Below are 13,642 nucleotides of genomic sequence, written 5' to 3'. Positions count from 1 at the left end.
CACCCTCCCATAGCCATAGCACATGTTCTTCCATGTCCTTTACAAAGACAAATATATCATCCTAAAATGCCATGCATTGTCTTGGCTATAATTCTTTCAAAACTCCATCCAACAAATGCTGAGACTTGGCTGGAGCGTTCTTTAATCCAAATGGCATACGTCAATGTTGGTATTGTCCTGAAGAAACTGTAAATGCTGTTCTTGGCTGATTGTCTGTTGGTACTTTTAGCTGATGATAACCACTCTGCAGATCTGTGGCGGAGAAATACCTGCACTGTCCCAGGTTATCCAAAGTTTCTGTTATATTTGGGATCAGGTAAGTGTCTGTAATCACACGACTATTGAGATATCGGTAATAACAACACATCTGAATTAGTTTTGGTGGTCTGTACTCTTTTTTTTAACAATTGCCACTGGTGCTCCCCAAGGTCAGGTACTTTCCTCGCTAATACCATTCCATAACTATTTATTAATAAATTATTTCATCATTACAAATAATATGATATCCTGCATGGTTTACAATATACAGGCAATTTATTCTCAGTTGGGATTCTATGCTTGCACCACGGTCACTGGCAAAGACCAATGACCATTAAACAGATGCTCAGAGTGTGTAACAAATGCTCCATTGTTAGCTTTTCAATTCCTTTCAAGTGTTCTACTTTTTGTTCAAATGCAGTTAAACTGGCAGTTTGTTTAAGCTTAGGTTCTGAATTTATTCTATCTAAATTATATTCCTCTAAAGTCTCCAAGTAGGCAACCATCAACTCACAAGACAAAGCCATGTCTTCAATCCCAAAGTTATCTGTTCCAACGAGCATGACCTCATTACTGCCCGTTTCCTGTACATGTACCACACTTCTGTGTGTGAAACATCATGCCTTATATAATTCCTCATTTTCCTTTAGTGGCTCAACTACACAACACGTTTATCAGCAAAACAGTTGCTACACTCACTTATAGTAGTTTTCCTGTACCTTGCAATACTTTATCATGCAAATTAATCCTTTGTGGCCGCGCACGTAGTCTAATTGGCTCCCCTTTCCGAAGAGACGAAGTTTGTGGTAGTGTGGCATTGACAGCAATTCCCCCAGATGGAACAGTGCCCCATCGAGTTCCACTATATGCTGTTCAAGTTCAGTTTTAGCGTGATGTTCATGTAAGAAATCTAAGCCAAAAACAGTGTAGTAACCAACACTTGTATGAGGTAAAGTTTCATACACACCCTGAGAAACTTCGTTTCCACTCACTACATTGAAATGATGCTGCTGATCATTGTCCCGTTACATCAGTCATTGTATTGGCTTCCTTCTAGCACCAAATGTAATGACATTGGTAATGCTAACACCACTACAAACTGATATGGTCACTTCTGCCCCAGAATGGCATGGATACATGGGAACTATGGGTTGCTGAAGGCACAGCAGTGTAGGAATGAAACAAGTACTGGTTTTTTTAGTCACATTCACAGATACCTCTGTGGTAACAAAGTTGAATCACCAAATGCTGTTACCTGTAATCTTCATTGGAAGGAAGGAAGGAAGGAAGGAAGGAAGGAAGGAAAATGGGGTTTAACATCCCATCAACAACGAGTACATTATGTAGTACAAGTTCGGATTGTTTCAAAGTTGGGGAAGGTAATTATTTGTGCTCTTTCAAAGGAAGCATTCCAGTATTTGCCTACAGCAATTTAGGGAAATAATGGAAACCTGAAATCTGGATGACTGAGTGCAGATTTGAACCATTGTACAGGGTACTGACTATTGTGGTACTTCACTTGATAGTGAAGATTGAAATACAAATACACTGAAGCAACAAGGTGGGTAATTTACATTATCTTAAAACAGTAATTTGTATTTTATTATATGAATTAATTAATTTTGGTTATTATAATGAATTTGTCTTTAGTATGTGGAATTTTTTGTATCACTTATCATGTTACTTGTGGTACTTATTGTAAACACCGCCACTTTGACATCAACTATCACCTTCTGATTAAGATATTTTCTTTCTTGATATGCTTGAAAAACATTATAATGAACTTTTACTGCATGTCTAAGCTTTGTTATCTTGCAATGGAGACTATAATAAGCATGTAGAAAATGATACAGCTACTAATTTGGTGTACTTTTGGAAGTAACAATACAATTCAGATACAGTTTTGAACAGTCCACACTATTGATGAGAATTTTGAAAGAATAATTGCAGTAGTAATAATACTAAGTATTTTTAGGTTGCAAATAAATTCCCGTATGATTAAAAATACTGTACCATTTTTCAGTTAATTTTAATAATGAAATAAATCACCCCCCCCTCCCCCCCCCCCCCAATAAAAAAATGAAAGTGGTGCAAGTAGCCATTAGCCATGAGTGTATTTTGTATTATTATCTTATTGTTTAAAATGTTAATTAAAAATATAACTATAGTGTATCAAGATATTTGTTGAACTACTTCTTGAACCATAATAATTAGGAAACATAATGCAACTACCACTGCTCCTAGTTTAACATGTTTGCATGACTATCATCCATGGCAGATGTTTAATCAATAATAATATAACCAATAATAATTGTTTCTAGTTTATCTGATGTGGATACAGTATCTTCTTCTGGTGCTATAATTTGTTCACATTTTAACTTTTACGTATTTATTTACCACCACATGCAAATATAGTACAGATTTCATGTACGGAGAGAGAGGATTGTGGGCAGGGGGAGGGGGGTGGGGGGCATAACTACATTGTTTTACTGAGTTACAAATTAAGGTAGTGGAGTGAGGATTCTGTAGCACTAAGTACAATGTAAACAGATGAAGATAATGTTATAGTAAGTTAATATGATACTGTAGTGCAAGGATGGCATTGTAATCAAAAGCGTTCATTATATGGCATGCACAAGATTTTGTTTGCAATATTTCTAGTTTCAACTAATGGAGAATTGCATCGTATTCTGACTGAATTAATTTACAGGACATTTCTCCCGCTGAGTTGTGTAACAGCCACTTTAAGCACTTGTAATTTTTTAAAGCAAATAAAAAAACAAGTGGAATCATGGTGTTTATAATTGACACATTTTTGTTGCATATTTCTTTTTATATTTTCAGTCCAGTAGCGTACTTATGAGTGTGTGTTAATTCTTCAGTAATTACATAATTGCCCGAATATAAGATGAGGTTTTTTCCCAGAATTTGTCACCCAAAAATTATGGGAGTCTTACATTCACAGATTAAGCTACTGCTGTTGAGGTCAACATTCTTACATAGTGTGATAGATTAGTGTGTCATCTTCCATTTATGGAGTCTTACATTTACAGATGAATCTTTGGCAATTGAACTCATGTGCAGATTTAATTTTTGAGGAAATCAGAAAGGTATGAGGGGGATCAGTAACAAAAGCTTCGCTGAGAACTAAGACGAATATGGGGAGGGGAGTGGCATGTGGGTGTCAAACTTCATTCTGCTGCCAACTGTGTGAATGTATATCATGTACCCTGTCTTTTTATGAACATCTACCATGTTAAACTGCAGTTTGCCTGAATCCATTTGTAGTCAGAATTGAATTGCCTTTAAAATTGGACACATATTGAGCAAGAGTATACATTCCTGCAGGAACCAATAAAAGGTTAGGTACAGGCCGGTGATGTACTTCTGTGTTTCATGTCCTAATGTTGTCGATGCTCGCCTGAGGAATGGTGGAACGGAAAGGGGTGTGAAAGTTGCAGGTTCTATGCTGCCAATGAGAGAGCAGTGGCAGGCATGTTTGGAAGTGAGAGATGAAGGAATATTGTCATATTCTCATGTCAATATAGATGTGAAATCCACTATGTATTTAAAAAGAAGCTGCATTTTCAGGCCTCACCGTAACCACAATCTTGGAATCTGCCATGTACTCTGAAGAAATAACCAAATATTTTTGACACCGAACATTAAAGCTTTGATTGCTGCCCATTTCACCTGCTGCAATTTAAACTGTTCCATTAGGTCCCACTCTAACTCACATCTTGAAAATTGGAGCATATTTAGAAGATACAACTAAATATTTGTGACAACCAAGATTATTGTAAATTTCATTGCTGTTTGTTTCACTTGCAGCAATTTTAGCTGTGCTAACCAAAATAGTGATACTACAGACATCTGGCTTAGATAGAGAACAGTGAAGATAAAACTTAATAACTTAATGTGAACCATTTCTTTTAGTTTATTTTGTTTCTCCTTGTATAATCGAAATATAGACAGTCAATAAATGGAGTAAGTTTAGAGCAGGTATAGTGTTGACTTTTTTGGCAGTTACATTGTATCAGTAAAACAGTTTGTAATTTTGACTAGAGTATGGTAAATATAAAATTTTCGTGGTTCTCATATTTCAGCTTGGGCTAACATTCAGGGTTGTCTTGCACTTGGATAAATACAGTACATTGTTTGTATACTGTTTGTTTTTCTAAGCTTTACATTACCACTTTTTCCCATGACCTTGCATTTTATTTTCCGTAACAAAGGTGTCTTTGGTATTCATAAAACTTACTCTGCTTTGGAGAAGCAACACACATATTGTGAAAAGTCTTTATCTTAGCCTTGGGAATATTGCTGTAATAGCTTGTGTAGTTTTGTTGTTGCCATAAGGATATTAAAGATAAGCTATTACAGCTAACTTACAGCAGAAATACATAGCAAATGAAATACAAATGCCTCTGTAACCTGCCAGTTTCACTTGTAGATCCAGCTGAGTTGCTTCCTTTATTTGGTTATATCGTTCAGTATTCATCAGTCAGGACTAAGTTGATTCTAAAATGCGCACCTTCAAGTAAGCCTTTATAGTGAAATGTAAAATATATTTGTAGACAGCTGGCACTCAACAGAACGAGAGTGTGTAATCAATGATAAATCATAGTTTACACCACTGAATATACGTTGTTCTTGACTTTTGGAAAAATAAGATGGAGTAATAAGTTGGGGTCCTGATTCGTATTAGAATTTAGGCAAAATCAGAAAGGAATTGTGAAATAACAGAACTGCAAAAGGACTGTCGAGCTTGTGTCTTATTCTCTAAATGTGTACCTTTTTTGAGATGTTTATTGACTGGTCAAAAAATCTCACTGGTAGTTCTGCCATATTTCTGTACCCCCTCCTTTCCCTTCACCACTGAAGACGGAGGCCAGCGGGGCTATAGGACTGTAGAAAATATTGCAAGGAGATCTCTCATCTGCACTGTTCAGAAAAGCTGATGTTAGTAGGAAGGATCCAGACGGTGCAGTCTGGTTGTCTCTTTACCATTTTTCATCAGTGGCCATTCATACAGTCAGACAGTTTGTTGGTTGTCATGCCTACATAGAAAGCAGCACAGTGGTTGCAACTTAGTTTGTAGATCACACGAGTGCTTTTACATATAATTATGTGCCTTTAGTGGGATAAGTGATGCCTGTGATCAGCCTGGACTAGGTGGTGGTGGATGTATGCAACAGGTCTTGCATATAGGTCTATTGCAGGGATATCAGCCATGAGACAAGGACGTGGGAGCAGGGGCAGAGTAGGAATGGGGGAGGATATTGTGTAGGTTCGGTGACCACTGGAAAACCACTGTAGAAGGGGTGAGGAAGATAGTGATTGGGGCATTCCTCATTTCAGGGCACAACAAAAGGTAGTGCAAGCCCTAGTGGAGCATATGAATCAGTTGCTCCAGTTCTGAGTGGTACTGAGTCATGAGGAGAGTGGTACTTTGTGTTTTGGTACATGAAGGAAGTATTGATGGTAGGTTGTAGGTTTGATATGGGTGGAGGTACTGATGTAGCCATTTTTGAGCAGGAGATCATAATCAAGGAAGGTGGCATGTTGGGTAAAGCAAATGGGGGAGGTGTTGAGGTTCTGGAGGAATGTGGATTGGTTATCTTCACCCTGAATCCATATCATGAAGATGTCATCAATGAATCTAAACCAGGTGAAAGGTTTGAGATTCTGGGTGGATAGGAAGGTTTCCTCTAGATCGCCCATGAACAGATTGGCACAGGATGGTGCCATGTGGATGCCCATTGCTGTACACTGGATTTGTTGCTGATGCCTTCAGAGGGGAAGTGATTGTCAGTGTGAATACAGTTGGCCATAGTGTCCAGGAAGGAGGTTGTAGGTTTGGAGTCAGTCAGACATTAGGAAAGATAGTATTCAGTACGACAATACCCTGGGCATTAATGATGTTAGTGTAGGGGCTAACGGCACCAATAATCACGAGCAGGGCACTGTGTGGTAAAGGAGCAGGAACTCCGCAAATCCTTGCCCATCCTTACTATATCCCTGTTACCCACCTCTTCTTTCATGGCTCAAATTCCTGCAATAGAATTACACTTAAGACCTGTCCCACGCATCCTCCCATCACCACCACCTATACCAGCATGGTCACATGCATCAGCTATCCCATCAAAGGTAGCACTACCTGTGAAAGCACTCATGTGATTTACGAACTAAGGTGCAGTCACTGTGATGCTTTCTATGTTGGCAAACTGCCTGTCTGCGTAAGTGGCCACTGACAAATTCTGGGCTAGAGACAGGTGGACCACCCAGTTGCTGAACGTGCTGCCCAACACAATGTGTTTCACAGCTGCACAGGTGGAATTGTTGCAAGTGAAACAAGTAGCTTTGAAATTTATTATAATCTTCGTTGTCACAAATATTTAGCTGTTTCTTTCAAATACACTCCAATTTTCAGGATGGAAGTTATAGTGGGACCTAATAGCACAGTTCAAATTGGAGCAGTTAAAATAGCCAGCAATGAAATCTTATAATGTTTGTTGTTAAAAATATTTAGTTCTTTCTTCAGGATACGTGGCAGCTTCCTAGATTGTAGTTATGGTGAGGCCTGAAAATGCAGCTTCTTTCTTAATACATAGCGGATTTCACATGTATATTGACATGAGAATGCGACAATATTTCATCAACTGTCACTTCCAAACATGTCTGCCACTGATCTCTCATTGGTAGCATAGGACCAGCAGCTGACACACCCCCTTTTGTTCCACCTTTCCTCAGGTGAGCGTCAACAACACTGGGACATGAAACACGTAAGTACATCACTGGCCCGAACCTAACCTTTTATTGGTTCCTGCAGTAATGTATATTATTGCTGAATATGTGTTCAATTTTAAAGGCAATTCAATTCTGACTACAAATAGATTCAGGCAAACTGCAGTTTAACATGGTAGATGTTCACAGAAAGACAGAGTACATGATATACATTCACACAGTTGGCAGCATTAATTCAGTCAGAATACAATGCAATTCTCCATTAGTTAAAAAGGTAGAAATACTGCAAACAAAATGTATTGAACGTTTTCTATCCTTGCGCTATGTGCTCTCCTCGACATTGAGTTGATCCCCTCTTTTCCATTCACCGCTGAAGATTGAGGCCAACGGGGCTAAAAGAGTGTATAAAATATTGTACAGTGTGTTCTCATCTATGCAGTACAAAAAAGCTGGTGTTGGTTGGAAGGATCCAGTTGGCACAGGCTGTGGAGCATGTTGTGTTGGACAGCATGTTCAGCAACTGGGTGGTCCAGCAGTCTCTTTGTTGTATTTCATCAGTGGTTGTCATGCTTATGTAGAAAGCATCACAGTGGTTGCAGCTTAGTTTGTAAATAATGAGTGCTTTCACAGGTTGCTTTACTACAGTGACTGCTTCACAGCCTGCACCATCTTGTTATTTCGTATCAACAATAGCTTTTCTGAACTGCACAGATGAGATCTGTCACTGCAGTATACAGGGTGTACATTAAGTCCAGAAACAATTCCAATTATTTATTGCAGAAGAACCAAACATTGTGCAGATATCATACATATGTCATTTTGAAGAGAAACCCTGGAAGTTTTTTTTCATGTATACGGCCGCAGTTTGGTAATTTGCCAGTAGTCAGCTCTAGTCACAAGCATGGCGAGTTCAGGTGTGGAGCGAGCTTTATGTGTGTTGGAGTTCGACAAAAACAAGTGTGCTACAGCTGTTCAACGGATGTTTAGAACCAAGTACGGTAGGAAGTCACCAACAAGGAATGCCATTTACCACTGGTACAACAAATTTGTTATGATGGATTGCTTGTGCCCAGCAAACAGAAGTGGACATTCCAGTGTGAGTGAAGTGAATGTGGTACGTGTACGAGAGACATTCGTAAGGAGTCCAAAGAAATCAGTGCGTTGGGCATCCCGTGAACTCGAAATGGCTCCAATGACAGTGTGGAAAGTCCTGCAACAGAAGCTATCTATGAAACCATTCAAATTGGATCTAGTGCAGAAGCTCAATGACGAAGACTAAGACAAGCGTTTTGAGTTTTGCTCACAGTTGTAACAATGGAATAAGGATGGGGATGGCGTTGTTGATTACATAATTTTTAGTGACGAAGCCACTTTTCACACTAATGGGAAAGTGAACAGGCATAATTGTTGAATCTGGGGTACGAAGCATCCACAGGAATGCATTGAATATGACCATGATTCCCCAAAGGTAAATGTTTGTTGTGTCTTGTCACGTCGAAAACTGTACGGCCATTCTTCTTCACTGAGAGCACAGTCACTGGATAGTCCTACTTGTACATGTTGCAGCAATGGCTGATGCCTCAAATGCAATCAGACTCTCTATTCATCTTTTAGGAGGATGGGGCTCCACTCCATTTTCATCGTGAAGTTCGTTGGTACCTGAACACGGAGATGCTGCATCAGTGGAACGGCCGTGCTACAGAAGGATACAGCTGTTTCATGAAATGGCCTCCCCAATCACCAGATCTTACTCCATGTGACATTTTTCTGTGGGACACATTAAACATCTGGTGTATGTACCCCCTCTACCACATGATGTAGCAGAGTTCCGGTAGAGAATACGGGAAATGACTGCCACAGTTGGCGATGCCATACTGGGATGGGTATGGCAGGAATTCAGTTACTGTATTGATGTCTGCCGGGTCACTCATGGTTTGCATATTAAATGTTTGTAAAAAAAAAAAGGAAAAAAAGAAAAAAAATCACTTTCAGAGTTTCTCTTCAAAATGCACTATGTATGAAATATGTACAATGTTTAGTTCTAGTGCAATAAATAATTGAAAGTGTTCCCGGATGTACACCCTGTAGTCTATGTTCCTGTAACCCCCCTGGCTTCAACTTTCACTAATACCTGTCCTTCATTCAGCTATCCTCTTCTCTGCTCCCATTCCAGCACTACAAAGCCTTTTGTTCCATCAGTGCACCCTCTAGTCTCTTTCCCCTCCTCCCCTTTTCTGCCCCACCTCCCTCAAACACCCCCCCCCCCCCCCCAATTACATCTAGCAGCCCTACCCTCACCATGTCTCTGCATGCTCCTACAAGCAGCACTACTCCCTTTCTCACCCCTACCATGCCATCCCTCTCCCTCCGTGCCCCTGCTTTCTCCATATCCCCACCGTCCGTGGACTGCTTCTCCCGTCAGCCACAATTGCTTGCAGTCTGCTGTTAGTGGACAGAGACAGTGGTTATGTGTACGTGAGTTGTGCTTTGGTGAATGTGTGTATGTTTCCTATATTAAAAGAAGACGTTTGACTGAAAGCTCAAATGTGTAGCAGTCTTATTGTTTTGCCTGTCTGCAACTTATCATCTCCTTTACATGTTGAGTAACAATTTATCCTTTTGTAATGTTGTTATTCCATTCAGGATCCTCCATTGTTTTATTTGTTGTTCATTCTTTATTCATAACAGCCGTATGAAAGACCTACATTTTTAATTTGACTGATATATTAAGTATGAATATTATCGCTATTTGATTGTCTGTTTTTAAATAAAATATTTAGTGTCCAGTTTTAAATTAGAATCTCACTGTGGCTGAACTGTGTTGTTTGTGTCAGTGGTAATTAAGGCTGGAAAAGCAATTTAATGTTTGGAAATTATGTGTTCTGCTTGATTTTTCTTCAGGTTTCCTGTTTCTTGCATTTTGAATTCCAGATTTATCAGCAGTTTTCTGGAGGTTATTTAGAGAGCCACCTCAGCAGCTGGAAATGTCGGCAATAGCAGATGTGCTTGATGGAATAGTGAAATTTGGATGTGCTCAATCATTTATTGGTCTTAAACTGAAAAAGAAGTGAGTACGAAGTTTTGTTCTTACTGTGTCTCTAATGTCCCCTCTCTTAACAAGCTCAGGTAAACAAATAAACTTTTGTGTGTAAGTGATATAATTTTCATGCAATAGTTAGCAGTTTTCTGTTACAATTTGCTTGGTTTCGTGAAAGTTAGTTAGTTCTGTCTTTATAACAATAATGTAATTTTTGCCAAAAGAGATTTTGTGGGTGTGAATGTGTGCATGCATCCATTTCGGTCTGTTAACTTGATCTACAGTTGTTACATGAGATTGATTAAGTTTCTGTAAATTTGTGCCTTGCACTGCAAATGCTGTGTGTGTCTCCCAGAATACACATGAAGACATCCATCCAGAAATAAACAATAGATAAAATCCAATAATATAATTATTAAATAAGCTTTTAGCAATCAGTAGTCAAACGTGAGTGATGATCTTGAAAGAGAAAATAAGTCGAAAGTGAAATCAACATAGGTTAAAGAAAACAACATAAAAGCAACCACGCCACACAACACTGGTCTTTTCTAACAGTGCAAACAGTGTCCGATTCTGTGGGAGACAACTAGTAGAGATCTCAACAGTTGCAGTTATATCCCATTTCTTCCTGTGCTCCCACCATTCCATAATCACTTGTCATCTTTACTACAGTTGTTTAAGCAGTTGCCAGCATGGAAAGTGCTCAATTTATCATCTCCATATTTTCTGCCACTGAATGAGTTGGCACAGTGATTAATTCATCAGACTCAGACTTAGATGGATTGGGAATCAAATACCCATCTCACTACCCAGATTTAGATGTTGTGTTGTTTCACTAAATCACTTATGGCAAGTTCTGGGCTGGTCTCTTTGAAAAGGGAACTTGCCTTCCATCTTAATGAGCTTGTCATTAGTCTTCCTAACCTTTCTCTCTCTTTTCCAGTGAACTGTTGTCATATGCCTAGTGAACCCATAATGCAAGTACTCTGTGATTGTTACTTCTTCTCAACTTGTACTAGGAGACACATACTCAAGAGTCTCATAATCTCTCAGAAGCTATTGATCTTCCTGTCTTCATAGTCTATTTCTGCCATAAACCTACTATTTAAGTACATAGTGCTCTTAGATTTTATTCCTTGGCAAGTTTATAATGATTCTCACATGCCTTTTGCCAATTTTAGTTGGTGCTCTGGCTCTAATGACATCATTGTTGGTGGAGTGCTAAATACTAGCCTTCCTTTGTCTTAAATTGGTAACAGTTTGCAGTGTATTTTAGGCACTCAAGACCTTTTCATAATTTTCGTGTAATTCCATGTTATTGTTTGTTCTCTCGTATAACCATTTTCCTTAAATTGTTGTGCGAGGAGGAGGCAATTTGGATTAGAGAAAACATAAGCTAGACGTATTTGGGGCAATCCAGATTGTGGATGTTAATAAGACTGCAATTGATTGTCAATGTCAGTGCTTAAGAAGCACAGACCTACGATCTATTTTAGATACACTGATTTAAAAGGGGAGCTTGGTAGCCCAGTGGTAAGGTCAGGGTGTATACACCCCGGGACAACCAGGAGATTCGGGAAAACCTTAGAATTTTTTTCATCCGGGAGAAAACTGGGAAAAACCCGGGATTTTTTTACAATTCCGGGAATTTTTCATTGCTTTAGTTTTCAGTTAAATTTTTGTAATTTTGACTGGTGAGAACCGATAATCTAACAAAGGATATTACTGTATCCCGCTGCTGCAGAATAATACTTCAACAATAAAACATAAACAAGAGAAAAAAACGAAAATAACTTAAATTGCAAAGGAAATGCGCCATATACAACAACGACACACAGTGCCCATGGAAGTGACTGCCAACAGCAAACTGTGTCAAAGGCTTTAGGAATACTATGCAATGCTTCGTAACAACAAATTGCCTCCGATGAGCGTGAAGTCACAACTGTTTACGTTAGATTTGTTTTAGAGTTGAGTGGGTTCGTGCACATGAACAGTTGAGTTGCGTTTGAGCTGTAGATTCTCCCACTTCTGGCTACAGGAATGTGGCTGTTGGCTGTGCAAGCAGTCGCAGCAAGCAGCTAGATACTATCGGGAAAAGGGGGCGCCAAATTCATATTCTTGAGGAAAAGAACTTGTTTCACAAAGTGCCTCGTATCCAGTGCACGTTTGTCTATCGATTATTCATATGATTTTGAAACACTTCGTTGTTGGCTTTTGAATATTTTTGAACACATTTGAAGTTTATTTCTGAATGAATCATAAGTTGATTTTTGAATGCGTGATGTCTCTGTCAGGAGACTCCTCGTCGCATCTAGAAATAAACTTTCTGCAGACAAAAGGGGACAGGGCTATACAAGCTGAGTGGATAAAGCCGAACGGATGAATCCCAATCGCTGTCTGATTTTGTGCTTGATTGGGTTTGCGAATGATCAGCGTTGGTATAATTACTAGCGAATTCTATAGATTGAGACTACCAGAATGGAAATAAACCACTGACAGGAATAACAGGTGAGAAAGATTATGTATTATCTTCTCGGTGTATCCAAGAAAATGAAATTTTGACAGAAAATTGTTGGCCAGATCACTATACTAGTAAGGACCATCTATACAGTCCCCAGCTAGCAGCCGCTTAAGTTCTATTTTAGAAGTAATGCGGAAAACGTGTTGAACGAACACGTAATAGCGCCTAACTGGAAAATAATTGCGTGATAACTAAACCTGTGATTCTGGCAGGGTTAGTGAAGTTAATCGGCAGTGTTGGTGAAGTTAATCGGTGAACAAATTTTGACAATGACAGGAATAGCCACAGAATTGGTGATGACAAAATTGTTTGTTAGAACGAGGAAGGAGAAGAAACGGGGACATCACACAAATTGTGGAAGAATAAGACGATTCCAAATTCATATAAAAATTTCGTAATACTACTTTTCGATCTCATGCTTGAGAAACTCATGCATATGAATGAAATGTGAAACCATTTCCTAACATAAAGCTTTTTGCTTCTAGTAGGCCTAATAGGCTTTTGCTATTGGTACTTCGTGAATTATATTCTGTCTTGTTATAAAAATGGCCATTTGTGCCAAAACAGTCTCGTTTATTTGGTATGTTTTACAAAATTGCTATAATATTAGAAAGGCCTATTTTGTTTTATCTAGCAGACAGTGACAAAATAGACGTAATCAGATCGAGAAACCACACCAGTCTTGGGTATTATTTGTGTTAACAGCTTTTTCAGTATTAGATAATGATATTTCGATTTTTCATGTAGCAAAATGTTTGATGAACTTTGATGAGGTAATAGATTCTTTTTTGCAGAAAGGAAAGCACGCCATGTAAAGCTGTAGCAAGATTAGAGAGGAAAAAATGCTAGGAGCTAAGGATTGAAGGAATGTGTACTTTCTTCCTTGTCTCTTGTCTTTATTGGTTGTATGTATCCTATATTTAATTTTATGTCACACAAAACAGAAAGTTATTGGCTAATAGACAATAATGAGTGTAAGTTTTCTGAAGAGTTCTTGTTCTCCCGATTACAAATAATCCCATCCGCTATTAATTGCGAGTTGTGGTGTGTTTAAAAAAAAAAAAAAGAGGGCCAGGCTG

The 13,642-nt window shown here is 38.7% G+C and overlaps 1 protein-coding gene across 1 annotated transcript in view; it reads left to right on the top strand.

Annotated features, from left to right (window-relative positions):
* Positions 1 to 13,642, top strand: part of LOC126456248 (serine-protein kinase ATM-like) — a 445,804-nt gene that overhangs the window by 40,348 nt on the left and 391,814 nt on the right. Inside the window, exon 8 of the mRNA XM_050091998.1 lies at positions 9,937 to 10,072. Within this exon, the coding sequence (XP_049947955.1) occupies positions 9,937 to 10,072 (136 nt within the window). The remainder of the gene's footprint in view (positions 1 to 9,936; positions 10,073 to 13,642) is intronic.

The sequence above is a fragment of the Schistocerca serialis genome, chromosome 2 (assembly GCF_023864345.2).
Source record: "Schistocerca serialis cubense isolate TAMUIC-IGC-003099 chromosome 2, iqSchSeri2.2, whole genome shotgun sequence".
Taxonomy (NCBI): Eukaryota; Metazoa; Arthropoda; class Insecta; order Orthoptera; family Acrididae; genus Schistocerca; species Schistocerca serialis.
This window is presented reverse-complemented; position numbering and strand designations above follow the sequence as displayed.